General features: G+C 36.6%; 2 protein-coding genes across 3 annotated transcripts; both read left to right on the top strand.

Moving 5' to 3' along the window:
* Positions 1–187: 187 nt before the first annotated feature.
* RB195_020188 (uncharacterized protein) lies at positions 188–13,586 on the top strand (the record flags this gene model as incomplete). 2 transcript variants are annotated; one of them, XM_064188385.1, is made up of 30 exons in its annotated part: positions 188–271; positions 3,096–3,109; positions 3,186–3,195; positions 3,304–3,412; positions 5,285–5,400; positions 5,528–5,605; positions 5,661–5,756; positions 5,835–5,957; positions 6,083–6,193; positions 6,570–6,706; positions 6,802–6,997; positions 7,055–7,173; positions 7,244–7,378; positions 7,790–7,898; positions 7,981–8,124; positions 8,199–8,336; positions 8,432–8,503; positions 8,558–8,650; positions 8,707–8,855; positions 8,916–8,982; positions 9,090–9,190; positions 9,473–9,569; positions 9,639–9,729; positions 9,799–9,938; positions 10,456–10,521; positions 10,601–10,758; positions 10,965–11,112; positions 11,601–11,770; positions 13,314–13,383; positions 13,509–13,586. In XM_064188385.1, the coding sequence occupies 30 exons, from the start codon at positions 188–190 to the stop codon at positions 13,584–13,586; spliced, it is 3,219 nt and encodes a 1,072-aa protein (XP_064044266.1). The 2 variants fall into 2 exon arrangements, with proteins under 2 accessions (XP_064044266.1, XP_013292778.2); XM_013437324.2 differs by lacking the exons at positions 188–271; positions 3,096–3,109; positions 3,186–3,195 and having other exon boundaries at positions 3,265–3,412.
* A 2,028-nt stretch (positions 13,587–15,614) lies between these two features.
* On the top strand, positions 15,615–20,021 carry RB195_020189 (uncharacterized protein; the record flags this gene model as incomplete). The annotated part of the gene is made up of 3 exons (XM_064188386.1): positions 15,615–15,703; positions 15,760–15,838; positions 19,800–20,021. The coding sequence occupies 3 exons, from the start codon at positions 15,615–15,617 to the stop codon at positions 20,019–20,021; spliced, it is 390 nt and encodes a 129-aa protein (XP_064044267.1).
* Between the last annotated feature and the right edge of the window lie 3,559 nt (positions 20,022–23,580).

The following is a 23,580-nucleotide window of genomic DNA, read 5'->3' on the forward strand; positions in this document are numbered from 1 at the left end:
GGTACTCTCCTTCTTCGTAGTTAGAGTGTTGTTTTTAACAATAGGTTTGATATCCATACTGGTGATGTCAGTGATAGCGTGCAACAGTTTATGATTCGATCGATTGTTTATATTTGTTGCTGATTTGAAAATAGCGCGCTCTGCCAAGCATTAGCTGCTGAACTGCTTCTCATCGGATGAACGTGGGATGGTCGCTGCACGATGGTCACAACGGAAAGGTGGTTATGGAGGAGACTGTACTCGTTTCTTAGCGAGTTATCCTCTCTTTGCCGTGAGTTCTCGATTCCTACTTTTTTCATTAATTGAAGATATCGATAGCTACGAGAAATTAGAGGGTCAAAAGTGTCCCTTTTTTTGTTTTTTTGTTTTTGTTCTATTTGCATTCCGATAGTGACTGGTTAAAGATTTCATTATACAACAGCTGGATCTTTATCCTGATTCATTTGCTTTGGTATTCCATAGCTTCGAGCTACTATAATTTCCCTATCTCAGCTTATTTTAAATATTTCTTTCTAGCCATTTTCTATTTTCTATTTCTTAATTTTTTATACAGTCTTCTAGCCAAGCTCAGGTTTTTTTTCTAGGTTTGTTTAGGTCAGGTTCCTGTGGAAATGACTATTCATTGAATTGAACCAAGTTAACGATTCAACAGGGAATGTATTTTTTAAGTGAATAACTAGGCGATTATGAAGAATGAGGACCATTTCTTTGTTTCTCCTTTTTGTATGCGCGTCTTTTGTCATTGTACTATTCCTACGTGAAAGAAACATTTTTCTACGTGAATCCTGTCACGAAACAGTGTACGGTATAATAGTCCGGAGTGTTGGCTCTATAACTTACGAGAAAATTGCAATTCCTTTTGTTACGCTTCCGAGGATTTACGGCTCGTATGACTGACTGACTCATCATCGGTGAAAGAACTCGTAGTGTAATGTCAGGAAAACGATTGTGTCTGATTGTTAACAATCGATTCTCGTAATAATGGTTCTTTCCAGGCGCAGCCTTTGCTCCCTCACTTTTTTTCCGTTTGTAAATATAGATCTAGAACTTTTCTTGTATCATGTAGGCAAGTTAGAATGTTATTTCGACGGAAGATTTCATAGAACTGAAGGTTACAACCAGTTCTATCACTTTAATTCGTCGAAACACCACCCAACATTTTCTAGGTTGCCCACAGTTGTTCCGACGTGACCAATTATTCGTCCGCTCCTTTCTTCCCGTTGTTTTCTTCTCGCGTAAAAATGAAGTAACATGTTGATTGTAAACTTATTATATTACACATATTTTATGACAAATTGTTATTCTGTGCTATTATTTTCAGTATTGATTAGTTGCGTAAATATACTAATAAAATATATTAATTAGGCTTATATTCTTCAACACTTTTATCTATTCGTTTTTATCATTTTATATATATATATATATATATATATATATATATATATATATATATATATATATAGTCGAGTCAATACGACATGAAACACAGACATTTGCGCAAACGGCTGCGCTGGAAGCGGAGCGGTTGGGATCGCGTAAGGACCCTCACTGCCGCCACTCACCTCTGCAGTTCGCCATGGTCCCATCTCGATTCCAACCGCTGTCTTGACCGCACCGATTTCTACCATTGTTATGTACCATAAGCACACAATTACTAAATTCACGTACAAAAGAACAAAAATCTACATATATTGAACGCGGGACTTATTTTTGCCAAAAGAATAGTAATGCACAACAGGGACTGTGAGGGAATTAGTGCGGACGCATCGCTGCCCCTTGTGTATAAAAATAAGTAAAAATAAAAAATATACATAATAGAACAAAAAATAAATGAAAATTAGTAAAAATAATATATATATATACAGTAGGGTCAAAACGACATGAAACACGTACGCAATTGCGTACGCGGCTTCTTTCGAGGCGCTTCGGTGGAACGTAGTGGCTAGGAGCGTGGTGAAATCCTTGCGTGCACCATCCATCGCTGCAGTTTGCAATGGTCCCCAACTAAGCTCCAACTGGTGCCTCCACTGCGCCATTTCGAGCCCGTACGCAAATGCACCGTGATTCATGTCGTTTTGACCCGACTATAAATATAGTCGGGTCAACACGACATGAAACACGAGTGTAGTTGATGTGCATTTGCGTACGCGCTCGAAACGGCGCTGTGGAGGCAGCAGTTGGAACCGAGGTGGGCCCGCCGCCAACTGCAGCGATGGGTGGTGTCAGCAAGGATTTCACCACGCTCCTAGCCACTACGTTCCACCGAAGCGCCTCGAAAGAAGCCACGTACGCAATTGCGTACGTGTTTCATGTCGTTTTGACCCTACTGTATATATATATTATTTTTACTAATTTTCATTTATTTTTTATTCTATTATGTATATTTTTTATCTTTACTTATTTTTATACACAAGGGGCAGCGATGCGTCCGCACTAATTCCCTCACAGTCCCTGCTGTGCTCCGATAGAACAGGCATTACGATCGTTTTGGCAGAAATAAGTCCCGCGTTCAATATATGTAGATTTTTGTTCTTTTGTACGTGAATTTAGTAATTGTGTGCTTATGGTACATAACAATGGTAGAAATCTTAACGTTGTCCTTGTAGCATCACTTTTACCATTTGGATAGAAACTGATAAACCACAAATCATCACGTACTATTATTGTCAAAAAAAAGAAAGACGGCCTAATCCCGCAAATTCTTCTTCCCAAACCGGTTTTCCGGACGAAAAAATTACAACCACCGACAATTTTTTCTCCAGTTTCTGCTTCGAATTCCTTTAAATACTACCGTTACCCTCACTTTATGCGCTGCCGAGGTATGTCCGCAGATACGACACAGCGTAGTTGTCGCCAGAATTTTTGATCTTCTGTCCATTCCTGATGTCTTCTTCCTATAATTTCCTAATTTTAATCGCGTAGTTTTACTTCAAATCTCTGTTTTTCTTATCCACCTACTGTTTTCGAGAGATCCATCTCTAGAATTTTGTTTTATCTACACATAAAACAATAAAGTCGATTAATTCGCTCTCAGTTGCCCTCTTGTGAATGTTTGCATTGTTTTAAACAATTCATTGTTGCTTTTGTTTGTACAGGTGTGCGTACTGAAGTGCGATTTTGCTCTTCTTGCTACACCGAATCGACTACGTAACACCTTTTTAACCGATCAATACTCGACCATGCAGTAAAGTGCTAGTAAGTTTTGCCTTCTGTTTATCAAGTTTCTTGTTTTTGCAATAATACGACGGCATTGTGGTCGTTGTTATGTTTTTTTTTGCGTTGCAACTCATCGAACTCGTCAAGGATCTTCCGCAATTCACTTGTTTCACTGTTGCATTGGATACGTTCACGGACGTCTCGCATCTACTCAGGATGGATAGAGATGCGGCGAATTCGGTGCCTCTTCTACAGCGTAAGTTCATGTTTCATGTCTATTTTGAATTTTCACTTCATTTCATGCCTCGTATCTAGCTCTAAAAGAAGGTAGAAGGAATTATATTCTTTTTTTTTGTAATATAGATCGGTTACGATCTGTTTGAACGGAAACCCGGAATTAAAGAGAGAGTATGGAATGTGCCCAGCGAACCCCGAATCATTGTGCACACCCGTTTTCACACGATTCAGGAATTCAATCATTGATCATGCTACATCCAAGTGATTGTTCTTCTTTGATAGCGTCGAGAAGACACTTGAGAATATCGGCGTACGATCGCCGTCAAGGACATCTTTAGCGTTCCATTACAATCAGTTCTTCGTTTACACACCATGCTGTTTCGTTTAAGCTTTAGTTTTTCTTTATTTCAATTTCAGTTGTTGCATAATTTCATGGAACTTCCCGTCTCTTTTTCAGTTTTTAATATCATGACGAAGTATTTCCAATCATTGCTCATCAGATCGATCGAATGCCTCACACGCCTACTTTTTGCTTATTCCTCGTCATACCTCGTTTAATTCCTTCACGACGGTTTGGTACGAACTATGCCCTTTCAAGTCTCTCTTCTCCCAAAGTGTACTCTATTCGCCGTTCTTTTCAAAAACCACGTATTCACTCAAAAACTGATAGCTGTCGAGTCCTACTTAGTGTCACTAGCACAATTTCGAAGAGAATTTACTTTTGGATGTGAATACTCAAGATCTCCTGCACATCTTTCTTTTCGGTGCTACTCAATTCTAGAGGCTAAGACTATATGAACGGAAGTGAAACGTTTATTTATTTATTTATTATTTATTTTGTACCTCCGCTCTAATGGCATTCTTTTTCCCACAGGTATTGTCTTGCGGATATCACTAATCAATTTCTTCTTCGACAAGTCTTACTTGACTTCTTAATACCGCTGCTTCGCCCTGGTGTTTACTTCAGAATTCTGAATAACGTTAGCCAGTAGAAGAGTTACATGATTTTCTTCAGTTGCAACCGAGATGTGTTAATCGTGGTTTTTTGGACTTTTAGGCGGAAATTTGCTGCTCTACATTTTTGGCCATAACGTTTTCTTTTTATTGCATTCGAATCTCTCGAAAATGATTTCCAAAGTGCACATTTTATTCCATAATCCGAAAAGTTCTTTGATGCATTTATTTGGTAGTTGGGAAACGATAGAAATTGCTTCGATAAATTGTCCTGATTCAAGGAATTGTTTCTAGTGATTCAGTCAAAGCCCTTTTCTGTAGAACAAAACATTCTTGTCAAAGTATATAAATTCCTCTTCGTGTCATGGAATTTATTTGTGTTGAAGCCTTTGCTGCACGCCATCGCTGAGCCATAACCTAGCGCACTCCTTTGCTTACCCACCAATCAATATTATAGGTCATTATTGATTTTCTAGCTCTTTTTTTTATTCATAGAATTGCGACAAAAAAAAAAACAGCAGCGGTATTTATGTACATTCTTGTCACCAACATTAATTGGGTACGTAGAAGAATATGGCTATGTGTAAAGAATCTAAAGCAATATTTTTCTATTATTATCATTTGGACATTTTATTGATACTTTCAAAATCCGACATTTTGGAAGTTTAATGCGCTCATAGTCGAGATTGATTAGCGCATGCCAAAAATCTATAACTTCTGCAATTTATTCCATTCTATGTATTCTGCCTCTATCATAAATCCATACCATATTGTAACCCTTTCAGCGAGTGGCTGGCTGTTCCTTTCCTCTCGTATTTGTTTTACATGTTATGAGATATGGTAGTTTTACTAGAACATCAACTTCCTCATTATCTGGATTATCACATTTGTAAAAATGAGCATTACACACTGTACAAACTAAAAAAGTTCCTTTTAGTCAAGTCCCAGGACGACGTAGACGTATCCAGCTACGCGGATATGGGTGGTGATGGGACAATTATTATCGGCCCATCTGATATACCACTGGATAATGTGCTAGAGAAAACCTATAGTGTAAGTATTTAAAGGAATTTTTAAGTGCATGTGAACGGCTGCATGCTCGTAAATACTTCAAATATTTACTTTGCGCTGTTTGTCTGTATTTTATTCGATTTGATTCACTATTTGCATGATATTTCAGCACCAGCCGAAAGAGCTGCAAGATTTCTTCTGTTTAGAATGGGACAAAAGCTGTTTTTTTTCGGACGGAAAACGGCAGGTAATTGAAGTATTTTGAGGAGCCATTAAGCAGAAGATTATGTTTTATTGCCCAGATTGATTATGTTCTCGCATATGAAGAAGACAATAACAACGATGCAACTAGTGGTTCCCCTTCAAGTGCTGAAATTGACCAAGATGATGAGAATGAAGTAGGTCACGATGTGATGACAATTTTCGTTTTCTTTCAGCAATCAACCATCATCAAAGACAGCTTATTTTTTTTTTAGGATAAGAATAGCCCCAATAGCGCAGGTAGTGCCAAGGAAAAGAAACAAAATCGCCGTTTTTACTTCGAAAACAATCTTCGGAAGATGGGACTAGAAATTGAACGAGTGATAATTTCACCAATGGTATGTTTCGCTCAAGAACTCACTGCTGAGAACAGTTCCGCGTCCAGTTAATATCTTTTCTTCTTATTTTTTGTTTTTTTTTTCTCTTCAGCAATTCTTTCTTCGATTCTCAAAAACTGTTTCAGCTTGGTCGTACGCATTTCGTTCTTCTTCACGCGCCTTTTCCTGTTTTGGAGAAGCAGGCCCAACTGCTTACTGTGAAACTTCCTGTACAACAAAGTGACGTGGATTTTCAAGTATGTGCTCTTCGAATTCGCTGCCTTGTACACGCTAATTAGTTGGTTGCATCTGCTGTATGAAATTAGGAGTTCAAAGCGACTCAAAACTAGACCACATGTTTATCCATTACGAGTTCCTTAGACCACATGACAAAGCCCCCAACTTTTCATTTTGCTTTTTTTCATCTTTGTTACATGCGCATCGATTTTTGTTCCGGTTTGGGAAAGATCTGCAAAACGATTGCCTTACATGAACGAAATGTTTTTTGTTACTACTGAAATACTATGTTGTGTTAGAGATTTTATATTCTATTTGTTACTGTCAATGTGCAATAGACTGCCTCGTTCCACTCAGCCGTAGTTCTGTTCCAGACTTTTGTGGTGCTGTTTGCAGGATCGAACATCTCTACCTGGTCTTTTGGATAGTATTCTTTCTCGTGTCGGGATTTTCGATTTTGACGAACGTGTCAAGAAAGTTTTGGAAGAACCGGATTTTTTCACTGCACCATATTCTAGTGATAGGAGGAAACAGTGAGTCGTTAATAACACCTCTCCTTTTCATGAAGCAGTAGTAATTACGTCTGTAGATACGTGGGCAGTACGCTTTCACTTCCTTTTGCGTCTAGATTTGTTAATTGGGATCGACCGGATCTCCTCTTCCCACATGCTGAACGGTCACGAATGGTATACGATCTACTTACTCGAGCCCATTATGATGAGCCTAATCCAGAAGGAAAGAAGAAGGGCCAGAATTATTATCGGTTTGGTATTGAGCGGTTGTTAGCTCAAGGGGTGTACAGTGCCGCTTATCCTCTTCATCAGGTGTTCAAGCTTCGCTATCTCAGAGTGTATTTCCACTGCTTTATCTCTTCAATTTAGACAATCAGAAATGACTGTGCATCGAATAGAGGAAGCGAAATTTCTCAAAGAGAACTACTTTACAATCATTGGGTATCTTGGAGGAATATACTTAAATATCAGCCACTCGATTGTATCAAGTAAGTGTTGAGCACTTTTTGTTTTGTCCAACCGTAGCGTTCGAATATTTTCTATTCATTTACTTTTTAGGAGGTATTTTGGCACAAAAATTGCGTTTTATTTTGCATGGCTTGGATACTACACTAGATCATTGTATTTGGCTGCTTTTATTGGGATACTATCTGTGCTTTTTGCTATCGTTAACGTATCAGAGGACGTCGTTAGGTGATTTTTTAAAATTCGTTATGGTATGTCTTTTTTTTCCTTGAGAATTCATAGCTGCATTTTTCATAGGTTTCGACTTCTCGTATAAGATATTAGGAGATATATGGGATCATGCTTTTTCTCCTATGCTTATTTAACATAAATGGATATGATTATGATTATCTAAACAAAATTCAGTTTCTCAAAATAGATTTATTAATTTCTCTTCTGCATACTTTTCATACACGTTTCAAACACATGCAACACTTCCATACTCTCAACAAATGATTGAAGCTTTCCGGAATATTCCTTTCTTTCTGTAAATCTTATATATTCTTCATTGAACGGCAGTCTTTTGTTCAACTACAGAACTGTTTCTTTATTCACATTGTTTTTGTGTTTGTGCTTTTGTTTGCATGATTAAATTTATAGCAATGATATTTGCGGACATGATGGTGTTGGAGCGAAAACGCTGATCTGTCCTCAGTGCGAGAATTACTGTGATTTCCAACCGTTGAATAATAGCTGCTTGTATGCAAAGGTACTAGGTATATATGATAATGTTGCTCTTTTGTTTTGACTTTGTTTTGATCACGTTTCTGTAAGACATGTTTTATCTTCAGATGTCATATATTGTTGATAACGGGAGTACTGTAGTGTTTGCTGCACTAATGAGTGTATGGGCAACATTGTTTCTGGAGGGTTGGAAGCGATATCACGCAGAAATTGCCTGGAAGTGGGGTTTGCTGGACTTTGTGATTGAAGAGGTGAGTGAATTTCTGTTAAGTCTAGGAACTAGAACGAATACGTTAAAATGACCTTTAGTTAATTTTTGGCTTAGGACACAGTGCGACCAGAGTTTCAATATCGTGTTAAAACAAAACGCTTCAATCCAGTAACTCAACAGGACGAGCCATATTTGTCAGGGAAAAAGAAGTGCGCTAACTTCTTCGCGGCTATGATCACTGTTTTGTTTTTCGTAAGTGTCGCTTTTGTTTCTTCACTGATATGCAGTTGCTAGTAATATTTCAGATATTTCTATTCTTTCTTTTTCTATTCAATATTTCTTCTCAGATGTGCCTTGTGCTTGCTGTGGTCTTTGGTATGGTCGTATATCGGGTGATCTGTATGCAACTATTGGCTAGTGTAAGACCTCATTGCCAATGATTGAGTGTTTGTTCGTATTTTTGTCTTCTTCAGATGGATAATCCAACCGTAGACTCTCTCGCATTTCTCATTGTTTCCGTCACTGCGGCCACCATTAACTTGATCGTCATCATAGCAATGAACTACGTGAGTTCTGGATAGTCCCCTGAACATTTTATAGGCTTAAAAGGTTTTACTTTTAGTTCTATAACTCTCTTGCCCATCGTTTGACCCGTTGGGAATGCCCAAGAACTCAGGCAGATTTTGACAACAGCTATACTTTCAAAGTATTTCTATTCCAATTTGCTAACTATTATTCTTCGTTGTTTTACATCGCTTTCTTCAAGGGGGTGTAAGTGCTAATTTGTTTGTTTTTTGTGTACTTCTTTCTTAAATATCTTCCAATATGCAGCCTATCACAACTTCCTGGCACTAAGGACCACGACGGTAACGTGAAAATCGCCGGATACAGACTAGAGGTGATTTCGAGTTCATAGATTGTAGTTGTCGTTTTTTTTTTTCTTTCTGGAACTTTTATTCTTCTGCGTAGTTCTGTTTATTTACAAGTTACATTTTTTTATTCCAGGGATGCGACCCTGCTGGCTGTTTTGTTGAGTTGGTAATCCAACTTGCGATCATAATGTGTGGAAAACAATTCTTTTCGGCATTTGTGGAATCCGCATATCCGTAAGTCACATATTTTCATTCTTTCAAAAATTAAACCAAAGACTTTGATCCGAATATTTCAAGTCAAAATATCAGCATCTGTCGCTTCACGAATTTGCAAAATATGTTGTCGGCAAGTTTGAAACGTTGTGAATTTTGTCATGTTATGTATCATGGATTTCTTCTAAATGGGATTTCTTCTCCTTTTTTGTCAGATGATTAATTCATTTTTACGTTTAGATAAGTTAAGAAATAGCAAGACGTAGCCAGCTCATTTTTTCTACAGTGACTTCCTGATTTCAGAAAAGTCATGAGTCTCCTACGAAAGTGGCAATTAATGGTGCCAATTGTAGAGACAAAACATCAGCGGAAAGAGCGTATCAGAGAGGAGAGCTGCAAGGTTGGCTGTGCGAATTCCATTTGTAACTGTATTGAAATCAGCAAAATATTGAAAAGTTTTTGATTTAAGAAAGCTGGACGGGAAATGACTAGATGGGAAGCTGATTATTACTTAAATCCGACCTATGATCAATTCCTCTTCGATGAGTATTTAGAGATGGGTGAGTGGGTTCTTCTTCTCAATATTTAGCTTTTCTTAGCTATAAACGGTTTTGCTTACATTGTTTCAGTGCTACAATTTGGATTTTGCACGCTATTCGTGGCTGCTTTTCCTCTTGCTCCTTTGTTTGCTGTTTTTAACAATATATTGGAGATCAGATTGGATGCTTATAAGTTCTTGTTGAATGCTCAAAGACCTATGCCTGCTCAGGTTAGTATCGGCTCACTTCCTTGCTTTTTTCCATGGCAGAGTGTTTTGGGAAGTAGTGCACAGGTTAAAGACATATTGTGGAATGTGGTTGCTACTTTTTAAACTATACTAGGGGGCATCGACTACACGTGTGCTGAGATTTTTTAGTTCTTTCCACTTTATTTATCGGACAAGATGGATATCTTCAACTGTTCAATATGTTTGCTTTGCTTCCATGTGAGTGGAAGTGAAGAAAAAAAATAAAACGATGGAGATAAAAGGAAAAAGAACCAGAAATTCGTGCTCAATTCATGAATGAACGATTTATACAGCCATATATGTATTACAAAAAGAATCATAGCAATTCGAAAATGCTTTTTCCTATTCCTGTAACAAATGTCAATGTGTTTGTTCTGCATGGCGAAGGGAACCAGTTGGAACGAAAAGATTTGTTCCGGTTATTGAACTGCGATGACTTTTCGAACGAGCGATAGATTCTTATGATAGTTTGAGATCAACAAATTTCTCCTTTCTCTAGGCCAGAAATATTGGTGTATGGTTGAAAATCCTGGACGTGATTAGCAAATTCAGTGTGACCATCAATGTAAGTTTATTTTTGAGAATATTTCACTTCCTTTTCATTACACTATGAATTTTCTTCAGTTCTTTTTTCTTGTGTTTAGGCACTAGTGATAGCGTTCACTTCGGATTTCGTACCGAAAACCATGTATTACCTCGCAAAGCATTCAATGATTGGCTATGTGGATTCATCGCTGTCATATTTTGATGCAAGTGAATTCAACATCAAGTCTTCCCAATTTCATCACATCCCTGTGTGTAGGTTCGTGTTAAATGCAAAATTGCAACTGAATTCATACATGTCGGATTTACCAGTTTTTTTTTTTTCAAAATTTCCATTCGTCGCCATCGACTAGTGGTTCTTTTGCTCTTGCTTCATTTTTTTAAAGAATAGTTCTGCTCGAGAACCTCATTTATTGTGCACAATTGACGGCTCGTCGTTGTTCGTACGTAACGTTACAAATTTAGGTATCGTGGATGGCGTCGCACACCCTGTTCGCTGATGAACGAGACCACTACTGTCTATGGGACAGAAAGTTGTGATGATAACCTGGGATTGTCTATGGAATGGTGGAAAGTATTCGCAGCACGGCTGTTGTTCGTGGTCGTTTTTGAAGTGAGTGAAACAAGTTATTGTGTGACATGCCATTCAGTGTGTCCCAGAAGTGCGTTATTAGTGAGTTCGTGCAAACTTATTACTTCAGTTACACTATGCATTGCACTACGTGGGTAAGAAACCATCGTTAACATTAGCATGGGCGACGCTAACGTAACGTTAACATGAGCGGGGCTTCTTATTGCTAAAGATTAGGAGGCTGTGCTGCTGTTTCATTACGATGTGTAGTCGCTATCAATCGTGAGAGTGGTTGTCATCAGCATGCATACATGTTTGCGAATGAACTATAAACGTATTTTGTTGCTTCATTAGTAATGATTCTACACGTTTGAAAGATAGAAATGGAATGAACAATGCTAATGATGAGACCATGAAATGGGTAGTTAGCTCTCTAGATTTACTTTTGTTTTTAGGTTTTTTTTAAAATTGTTATTTCCTAGTTTTTTAAAATCCTTTTTCAAACTAACTTTCTCAGTTTTCCATTGCAGCATGTGGTGTTCATCATCAAAATAACAGTCGAATACCTTATTCCGGATGTTCCTACTAAAATCTTCGTCCAACAACAAAGGGAGAAGTATTTGCTACGAAAAGCTCTACTGAACGATCTTGCTTCCAATAGAGAGACTGCAAATGGACACTCGGCGGCTGCACGAAAAGCGTGAGTAATCCACATTTCTACACTTCTTTCCATAGTGTTCATTAAATTTCACTAATTCTGTACTTTTATTTCGTCGAGATTCTTAGTCACGTGATGGATGATGATTTTATCAGTGAAGTTCTTTTTTGCATTGCTAAGGATAAGTGATTACGGGTGTAAGTTCATCTTAGATGAGAGCTATCGTTTTTTAAATGTGACGGTTGCGCTTGTTGTCATATCATGAAAGAATGAACTAAAAGTTAATGTATCAATCGCTTCTCAAGTTGGTAATAATTGATATTTTTCACTTTTCAAAAATAGGATATATATTTCGTATGCATGCGGGTTACACGCTGAGTTGTTTGCTGGTTTACTTTTCGGTTGTGCCGTCATTTGTGATTGTTTCATCGCGTTTGTAGGTGCTTTGAAAAATATTGGTTTCAATATTTAACTTATTTTCTTCATAAATCGAGGTAATAAATTGTGCTGCCTTAAGTTTTTGACTTTCTTCACTTTACACCTACACGATATCATCACTTATCTCTTATGTTCGTTAAAAAGTGGAGCTCGTTGATGATTAGCAGATTAACGATCTTTGCGCAATGTGTCCAAGTTTTCTGCGGTTCCACATCGATAGGATATTTATGGGATCATCTGTCCTGGGTGTTATTAATTTCTTATACGCTCCTATTGATAAATCCTAGTGGGAAACTGGAACAGACGAGCGTAGAATTTGAATTGATTAATGTTAGCAAATGGGAGTTAGTACAGTTTTTTCTTTTAATTGTTAGATTTTTCTTATTTCGTCCAGAAATTCTGTGATCTTTGGAAAAAACTGGATCGTTGAAGCTTAGAGATCAGCGCCCTTGCTAGTTTATTGTGCGGATTATTCTAGTGCTAAGCATTGAAAAACTGGAATTTTGCATTTAAGTGGGTTTATTCGAAAGAAAGCACTGTATTTGGTGGAGGATAATTTCTATGTGGGCTTGTTTTACTGTCTTGGAAGCTGCTGAACTGCGCTCAATAAGCTTAATGGTCTGCGTGGAAGTCTTGCGATAGTTTCGCGAAATAGTTCGAAATCGATGAAATCATCTGTAGCGCTATTCACTTTCGCTTTTTTCCGCTTCTCGCGGATAGTTTTTATGCAAACAACTTCTAGGAGAATAGTTAAAAAAAGAATACAGAGTCTCTAATTTTTGAAGTCAGGCAGTAGTCGCTCGAATTCCACTTTTTTTTGGCGTTCAGATCTTTAAACTTCGACCTTTTTTTTGGGATTCTATTGAAATTCTTCTCTTGGTGCTGACTGTTATGGCATTTTTGAATAAACCATCTGAGGACTTTTATAGAAGAATTTTATTAGAAACGTGGAATTGACGAACATTCATTTGTGTCTGACTTTCTTTTTTTGACAACTATTCGGTAAAGCGTTTCTGTATTCAAACAAACACCGTACTCCAGCCCTCCTCAGTTCAAAATCTTACTGTTGTATTTGTAAAAAGTGTTTTCTATAGCTTTTTTGTTGAGGTGTTGGGTTTTTTCAAATCCTTAAAAAAATTCATTATAGGGCCGCGAATGGTGATAGTATCGAGACGGCTTTCCAGCCCGGGGCTTTTACGGATAACGATGATGAGGAGGTTTTATAAAACGTTTTTTATTTGCAGTTTCGAATGATTTTTATTAATTTTTTTTTTTTGAAATGAGTTATTTTACTATGGTAGATAGAGAAAATCCAACCGATTGTAGTCAATATTTCTTTTAGGAACCTCGTAAATTGTCAAATTCATCATTTGTAACTGCACAACAGGGAAGCGAGAGCGTTTTGAACATGAAGATATAGTTGTTATGTGGTTTTTATTGTTCTTGTGTCATAGTAGGTGTGAATAATCATAAAAGAAGTCACAATCCATGTTCATCTAGTCTTTTCTAGTTCAGCATTTATTTCCAGTTATCCGCTTTCTAGTGTTTTTGATTGTTTTAGAGCTTCAAAGCTCATTCATAGTATCGCTCCTTCTAGAGTCGAACAATTCTCGCAGCGAAGTTTTTATAAAATTTTCTGTAATTCACATTGGTAAGCTTTCCCTTACAGAGAGTATTCTTTCAAGATTTTTTATTTCAAATATTTGTGACATCTAAAGTAGATCTGTTAGAACGTTACAGTATTGAAACTTTGTTTCTCGTTGACGAAATTCCAACGTTTTGATAAGTTTGCATCCCAATCCAGAATGACATTGTGAGATTGGGTCTAGACCATCTCTTCTCTTAATCGATCGCTCAGAATTATTTTTTCTGAATCTGAATATTTATCTATGTGTCTGTAGAAAGTATTCTAATACTCCGAATATGATGAACTAGCTCATATCCTTCTGTCTTCTCGGATCATTAATCTGGATCTCTCTAATTTCAGAAAGTGCAGCATGACTTAAAGCTAATTCTTAGTACATAACATGCCAGTAGTGATAGTTTCGGCCATTTTAATATGCGTTGTATCCTCTTTCTGGAATTTTTTCCAGTTTATTCGAATTCGATTGTCGAATAATCGTGAATGATTTGTGCCTTCGATTATTTCGTCGCCGATTTGGTAGGTAAATAGTTTAGCTGTTGTCGATTAATTGTTTCCGTTGTTGATCTTATCTAATCTCGCGCCCATTGTCGTTTACGAAGTATTCTTGCGGCTTGCGCTCATCTCCGCATCTGTGTTGAAACAGTTGAAGATGAAAGAAAATGTGATACTGCTGCTTGCTCTTTCTTATTTGAACTATATGCTTGTTTTTTTTTATGTTTGATAGATAAACTGGTATTTTTCTTTGTTATTTTCCGGGGAATAACGACGATTCGCTTCTGAGCTTTTTCCATGTCCAAGAACAGGTAATTTATCTAGGTAACCAGTTATCTACTGCCATAATAAATAATATCCCTTAAAGAAGAAGGTGAAACATTCGGGTAGCATACTTCCGGTTTTTCGTCATCAATTACGAGTTGTGCTTGTCCTTGAGACTTGAAACCCTCTTACCCTCAATGCTTGTGCCAGCCAGGACAAGAAGTAGAAGTAGTTGTTTATGGTGAGGATCATGTAGTTGTTTTGTGACGGCGCAGAAAATACAGAACTAGGACGACACGATACATGCCACATTAACCTTCCATAGTAGTTGTTTTTCCGTAATACCCGGAACCGGATAACCTAGTTCCGTTGGATTTGAAATGAAGATGAGATGTACGGATTTGATGACGTTATAAACTTATAGTTGTGAACCCAACATCGGCTATAAAGACCGTTGTTAATGGTTTTTCTTTTCATGTAACTGGATGTTGTAGTCAGATCCACTTTAAGTGATGATTGATCATCGACGTGTCTACCGATGATTGATCTGTTGATCGTAGCGATTTATTGGCTGCTTGAAAGTTTCTAAACAAATGGTAGAGTCAAGCAGTTTCTTATCTATAGACCTTAGATCCAAAAAGTGCTGTTTAACCAAGGAGTCAAGCGTGAGGACGGAAATAACTTCAATGTTGAACCGCTTTGATTTTCTTCAAAAAGAAATAAATGAGGAATAGATGAAAAAATTTGAGATATTCTGTACGTGTTGAAAAAGAAAATATTTTGAAAGCCTGACCCACCACATCCTAGGTCAAACGGTCCCTTATGAACAGAAGTCGATGAAGTGTCGGTCATATACCCGTAAAGGATGGTGACTAAATAAATATTGAATAAATGTATTAAATAAAGAAAAAATAATAGTAAATAAATGATAAACACTATAAATTATTAAATAAAGTATTAAATAAATGATGGTGAGGTGTACTATAAGTGTCAATCTCCTCAAAGTTTTCTGAAGAAAAATTCGATGCTCTCCGCGTCCCTCGTGAAATGAGAGCCCAATGGGTGACTCTCGCATCCGGAGAAATGGAGGATTTACCGGCGACGCTCGACGATTTCGAAGAACAACAGGCGTCACGGTGATTAAGGTGGTCACTACAGTTATTATTGTTTTTAAATTCCAATAACTATTCAGTCGCAGACGAAAAGAGATCCTGGCACAGCTTCTGAAGACTTGGATCGACGTTCACGAATCTCTAGTGCAGATCATCGGAGTAGAATTGAGATCGATTTCTACACTGACGCTCTAACCGCACCCTCTTTTCCGAGTAAAATTTGAGAATGTCTCATTTTATCATTATCGATCGGTTTCCTTTAAATCATACCGTATTTTTACCCTCTTATCATCACATCCATAATCTACATCGGTCCATTTAAAAATATATTTGTATTGTTATTTTGTATTCATATTGTATCGCACTTTTAATTTGTTATTTAATAATAGTTAGTTAGTAGTTACATAGTGGGCTTTTAAATTAGCATTCATTTATACTATACTTTTTTATCTTAGTGTTTTACCTTACCTTTTTACTTTACCTTACTTTTACTTTTTTTTAATATTTGAAACATTTTAACGCCTTCTTGGCACAGTGATCTCAATTTCTACACTATTCAAGACTTCTTTCAGCATTGTTTGTTATTATGATCGTTCTCCGCCGAGAAATTACACGTGTGTACGTAGGATCGGGTCTTGGATTCGGATTCGATCCATAGAAAAAGGAAGCAACAGGCCAACAATGATCACAACGCTAACATTTTAACTTCCATTTTCTGTGAAACCGGAAACTGTGAAATCCTTATTGTTTTCTATTTTTTTGAGAAGATGGATCAGCATAAAATAACATTACATAAATATGTGTTGGGCCCACTTCAAATTCTGATCTCTCTTCTGCCTGTTTTTTCCGAATTCGTTGTTTCATGCCCCTTAATTTTTCTTCTTAAAGCCAAAAAAAGCTGAAGTGCATCGATCACCATCGTTTTGAACTCGAGATCATTTCGTAGTCTTCCGGAATGTTCGCGAAGTGGATCAAGAAGCGCACAGCGCATGAATCAAGATCAGCTTGTAGACAACAAAAAGAATGCTGAAAAGAATAAAAGATGGAGACAAGCGAACCAAAACCGAAGGGACAAAAATTAGAGCGTAATCACCTGAAGGTGAAATGAGAAGTAGATCAAAAATAGGTGGAAGTACACGTTTGCATTAATCAAATCCCACCAACTCGTGAGCTCAGCGGAGGTAACGGAAGTGGTTTGCGAAATTTAGACACTCATCTAGTTCTACGAGTTATTCGTCAAACTTTTTTTCTCACATAAAGAATAGCAATGTGAAATTTCGTTGATATCGTAATGAACGAACAGTTTGGATAAAATTATTAACAGTTTTTGGCGTTATCTGCTTCGGGGCGGGAACCGATGGGGATGAATGAATCCACACTCTTAGTAAGCTTTAGCTCATATGTCATGGATTCTCTAACATCAGTACTGAGGTTTTAGGATTTGAGGTATCTTAGTAGCTTTACGCCGCAGCTCAGTAGCTTCAGCTCGTATTTTAGAAATGTTTACCTATTCGAGGGAGGTTCCCCTCCCACCGAGGTACATTACACCCAGTTTTTTTTTTTGCTGAACTAGGTTTACAATCTTAAAAAAACCTAAATCACACTTTGCAACCACATTCGCTGCGTAATCGGTTTTATTAAACATGTTCGCTTAGGAAACTATTAATTGCACTGGCCAATCCGGTTCGATGATATATGTCTTAAAAAGGCGCCACTACATTAAACGGCTTCACCGGTGAACTTATCATGATCGTGTCCGACCGATCCAGCGCCTCGTCGCACTGCGTAATTCATTTTCTCGGTTAGGTTACCTACCGTCTCTTGATACGCTACCTTACAAACCATCATGGACTCTTGCTTTTAGAAAAACCATTAAGTGAAAAATAGAATCGGATTTTGTGAGCAATACCAAATTTTCAAGAGGTGTCTTGTCATCGTTTCCTAAACTTTCCCGAATTTCTCTAAATTTCTTGATATTTTATGAATAGATCAAATATTCTAAAGTGTCGTCACTAGTTCTACATAACGATACATTTCTTCGAAATGTTAGGAAAAAAATCTCAAGGATATCATGCACTTTTGATTAATTTCCGCTCTGTTGCCTCGTTCTGGAAGATCTCGAGATCTTGCCTCCTCCTCCTTTATTCTCTCAAAGTATCAAGGTGTCGGAAAATTATGTCGTCTTTGGCGGAACTTTCCACGAATTTGCAACACGTGTTCTTCCTTTTACGGTAATAAAACAGTAAAATATGCCGAAAATGTACAGTTTTGTCTTCTATCTTTAACTTGTTGTAAATACGCAAAATTCCACCAAATCACTTAATTTAATCACTTAATTCTTTTCTCCGAAGAATGAAGTTAGAGCTGTAAGCTATCAAATGATCTTATAAATGGTAATTTTGGTACAAAAAAAAATAAAAAGCTGATGTCTCGTCTTTAGTGAAGAATGACATGTGTTTTTCTGCATTTTTTCTCCGGATTCCTAATTAGTGTACGATCTTCGGCTGGTCGATGGCACAATAGCGATGTGAGCTAGTCGTGCCTTCATTTGTTTTTGATGGATATTTCATCTGGAACTGGTGCTGGTATAACATAGTAGCTTAGAAGGTGGCAAACAATTACGTGCGTCATAAAAAAAACGCTCAAACTTCTTTTTTTGACAGCGAAAATTGAGGAAAAAATTTTTTAATACAATAAACCAAAACGTTTTTGCAAAAAATATTCGAGGTGGCCTCCATCAGCTTTGATATAGGCCTTAATTCTTTCCTTCATCGAACGAAATGATGCAGTGGTGGTAATTAACGTCTAATTTGCTCGAAAGTTTGGGGAATTCTCAGTTTTCGTTCTCTTCCGGATTTGATTCGAACGTGTCCTTCCTCTTTTCATTGCTTTATGATTTTCTGGACGATTTCTTGGAGGAACTCCGAGCTTGAGTCCTTTATTCCGCTCCTTGCTAGCCGTGCAATCGCGCTGTGACGTGGGTAGCTCTTCACCATAGCCTGCTAAGCAGGTTTTTCTCACCTTTGTAATTTTTTCCTTCCTAAAGCCAATAATTGACAATGAATAAATATTTTTTTAAAATAAATATTTTCTAAAAAAAAAAAAACGTACGCCTGAATACTTTAGCTGATTAAAACAAAGTCAAGTGCCACTACCTATTAATTTTTAATTTTCCCCCACCTCGTAGATGCAAACGACTCCAGCGCTTCCCAAGATGCAGCGGCTTCAAAAATGACGTCATGCGACTTTTCCGACCGACAACCCGATAGGTCTCGATGCCGATGGTTCGAGCGGTGAACGGAAAAACACATTTGTTATCTTCAAATAGATTTATCTACACCAGTTTACGTTCTCATTAGATTTATCTATACCAGTTCATTATCGTTTATTGTCACAAACCGTCGTGCCCGCCACCCATTTCGAAAAGCATAAAATGCCGCAACGCTTTCAAATGTGCGTTTAGGTTTTCGTATAAATTTCTTGGAAAGGAAATATCGTGATCTATTGCAAGGCGATCATACCTGCTCCTACTTTCGTTTATCTATGTTTTGTGGTTGAGACTATACTTTTTTTTTTTGAAATCCTGAAATTTTTAGAAAACAAAGCTTTTGGCCAAGCTTTGTTCTCCTTTTATTTATCTGTGTGTTTATTCATTTATTATTTTATTACTTTGCTTCTATTTATTTATTTTTCTATTTTTTCTTGGTTGATATCTCTTTTAGCGGTGAAAGTATTAGGATTGGTGCAAAAATAATGACCGCTTTTATGTTTAATTATATTTGTGAAGTGTTATTTAAATAAAAATGAACTGAATTATTAAATTATTTCAATAACAAATAAATTTTAAAACGATTATCATTTTTACTCTAACCTAATAATACCTAATAATGGTAAAGAAGTAAAATAAAGTTAAGTTTCAAAATTTTCTTCACAAAAAGTTGCTTGTTTTGCATAATAACGAACATTATATTGACTTCAGATAACCCTAACAACTTTACCCCTACTATATATTATCACATTTTATACATCAATATACAAACGTGTAAATATTGAAGAGGTATTTTTGAGGATATAAGTAATTACTACACTATACACTCTATGCTATTATTTTTATTTTTAGCAACATTACCTACTTCATTATTATCATTTATTATTATTATTATTATTATCATTATTATTATTATTATTATTATTATTATTATTATTATTATTATTATTATTATTATTATTATTATTATTATTATTATTATTATTATTATTATTATTATTATTATTATTGCTATTATACCTTCATTATTATTTGCTATTATATATTATGTTAGGCAATTATTCTATATTATAGAGAATACAATATTATTATTTATTATTATCACCAAATCTATTTGAATATTGCTTTTTAATACTTAGTTTATTTTGTATTAGCATTTCTTCCCAACTGAGGAACCTCAAAAGAAACTGATCTAAATTGGATCGTCTAGATAGAGGCAAAGCAATCCATCTTTTTAACTTTGGCTTCTATCTGGTTTTTATGATATGTTTTATTCTACATATGATCCCTTCCGAATGTTCCAGAACAATCGATGAAGTTCGTTTTGTTGAGCAACCGTTGAATAACATCATTCGGTTCTTCGTGAGACAACGGTAACACACCGGTTGTCCTCCGTTTATCTACCGTCTACCGTTCCCTGTTTCACTATATTAGCCGAGACCAGCCAAGCAACCAATTAATAACAGGGTTATGTTGACGGTGATGTTCTGGATGAGGTGTATCCGAAGCGGTAGAGAAGCCGTTATAGACTAGCTATATGCGTGCGTGTGTGTACCGTTACAGTTCGACCTGGAGTCGAAGAAGAAGAAGAAGATCTTGTTTTTGACGGACGGTGACGGAAAAGCGCAACGGGTGGTGGTGGTGGTGGTGGGGTGGATGAACCGGCGGCAATTCGTTTGGTCGGAGTGAGACCGAGCGATCTCGTCATCGTCGCTGTCCTCGCTGTATCTTCTGCTAGTCACTTTCCGCCATTCACTTTCACCCTGATACAGCAGCATCTGCCAGTCGATCTCTAATAACAGTCGTCGCTCCCCGCCGTAACTGAACTGGATATATCTACTGGATACATCGATCCTACTTCTATGCATGTTCTTATTATCGGCATAGCTTGTCTAGCCATATCCTTCCGACCATAGCAACTAAAATCAGCTTTTTTCTAGTTTTCTGACCAGTTTTCTCCTTTCCTCTTTTCTCCTCTTCTCCACAAATGTGCGATCTCATAGCTCTTTTTCCTCTATCTCTTTGTCTATCACTGTCCCCATTCTATCCTTTTTTTCATAACCTATCGTTTAATCCTGAAATACATCCAATCTGTGACAATAAACAAAACCTTTCTGCATGTGTATACAATTTTCTGCTTTTTTAAAATTTCTGTTCTCACTCTCAGAAAACTATAAACTACTCCCAGCAGAAAATAACACCAAGGGTGAAGAAAGCTATAGTTTAACATTTGCCAAGTACTCTCTTTTTGAAAATTTGAGATTTTGTGGCACAACAAGAAAACATATGCGTAGTTCACTTTTTGTGCTGTTTTCTGCTAAAAATCTTGATTTTTTTGGCGAAGGCTGTGTTCTAATTTGGAAATATTCAACAATTAAACTTTAACGCTCTGTCTAATTCGCTCCAAAAAAGGGTACGAAGGAAAGAAAGAAAAATAGATAGAAAGAAAGAACAGGTCAAAAACTCAAGTCGTGAGGGTTTTTTATGTTTTTAAGATTTTTTTTTGTCGCGAGAGATACAGTTAATTAGCAGCCGAAACTAGATTCTTTTTATTAGCTATGACACCGTTATTCGGATCAATCGACATTTATTCATTCTTCGCCGATTGCGGTAAGATGTATGTCGGAACCGTTCCTGATATTTTTGTGGTCCGCATTCATTTTGTAAACTGCTCACTTAATTTATCCACAGTCCTCTTCGAGAAAAAAATATGAAGAAAGATTATTTGCTTTAAAGTTTTCACCTTTGAAAATTTAGGCAACTATATGATAATTTTCTAACTTACCTATTTCTGGATTTTACCGACACAATACAACGACTAGTGGTTGTAATATGTATGATTTCAATAGTTTTCAATAGTTTCAATAGTTTCAATAGCAATAGTTAGAATTATATTCCACTTTCAAATTCTGCATTTTTTTTTTGCAAATTCGTCTTAAGACCATTTCCCCTTGATCCTCAGATTTATTCGTTCTTTATTTCCTCGTTTTTCTAGGATTCTCTTGTCATTCACTGTTTGAACTTATGGCTTTTTTTTCTTGAAAATATTCTTATTCAATAGGATATTGATATAACTATTTATTGCCAAGTACTCATATGTTATTTCCTAAATAGATCGCATTGAAATGAAAGGGAAGAATAGGATCCGAGCGATTAGATTTGAGATCCTATTCTTTCAGTGAGGACTGCAGAACTCCAGTAGAAGAAGTTTATTTCTTCTGGATTAAAGATTAGAACGCACTCACTTGCTTGGATTCAACCGTGGCTGGTTTGAGTTCAGGCACTTATCGTTGTCTTTGCAAATATTCTACTATTTCGTTTCATCTCATTCCTGTCAAGTTCAAATGTACAAAAAAATAAAGTAAACAAATTTTGATGAAATTTCAAAGAAAAAAGAAGGAGCGGGCATTATTATCTCCACCATAATTATTATTAGAATTCTATATTAGAATTATTATATTATATTAGAATATTATTATTAGAATTTTATATTAATATATTAGATTATTAGAGGGCGAACAAAGGCAGTAGAATTTTTGCTTTTCTTTTACAATTTTTATCTACAAAACTTTATTCAAAGAACAATTTCCAACTATATCCAAGCATTTTTACGTACACAATCCGTATTCAAAAAAATCCAACCAAGGTCAGATCAAACTCGATTAAGGGGCTAGTTATTAGCAATATTATCAACAGCATTCAAGAATTTCTTCGGTCGCGAGTGCGAAGAGGGCGGTGCCGAGGTCGATGCGCCTTGCGCCTCCTAAGGTAGAGGTACCGATTGGTTCTGTTGCGTACCGCCTTGCTAGCGATGGAGGAGCGATGGGAGTAGTTCTGAGCTGGTGGCGCCAGCTGCGGCATCCCATCGACGACCGATCGACCGTCACAGAAATACCAGTTCCAATTGAGAACGAGAAAAAAAAAACGTTATTCGACCAGTCATTTCCTCACTACCTCATTCAAACCCGATTGCCACAAGGCCTCATTCTGCTCTGAACTCGATTGATTTCATTTTTTTTTCATCCGTTTATTTCTTTCGCGATCTCTGCTAATCTGCTTTATTTTTTGTTTCATAGTTTCATAACACTTTACGCGGCCCTTCTGCTGCTTTTTCACCCATTTCTAGCAAAAATATTTTTTTTCGTGAAATATTTACATTTATTTGGTTGTATTGTATCATTTTTTTGCATTTTCTTCCCCGAATATTGGATATTTTGGGTATTTGTCGCGTTCTAGGTACCCCAAACATTCCAACTGAAATAAAATAAAAGTGTGCCACGTATTGTAAGAAGAAATAAATCGTAATAATAAATAAATAAATAAATAAATAAAATTAATTGCACGCGAAATTGATCCCTGCTTGATGAATTCTTTTTTCTTCTTTTTTTTTCTTCTTGTGTTTACTATATTTGTTTTGTATTTTGTCCTTGGCACATCTTTTTTTGCATTGGATTGAGAGCAATAAATAGATAAATAAATAAATAAACATTGGAGAAGTAGTTGATTCATTTATTTCCCTCGTTTCTTTTCCCACTACATCAACGCTTGAAGTTTCTCTTTTCTCTTGCAAACTTCGTTCTTTACAAATCGAGGACAAGTAATTATTTTCCTAGCGCTATTACTGCGAGCGCCT

The sequence above is a fragment of the Necator americanus genome, chromosome II, assembly GCF_031761385.1.
Source record: "Necator americanus strain Aroian chromosome II, whole genome shotgun sequence".
NCBI classification, from domain to species: Eukaryota; Metazoa; Nematoda; class Chromadorea; order Rhabditida; family Ancylostomatidae; genus Necator; species Necator americanus.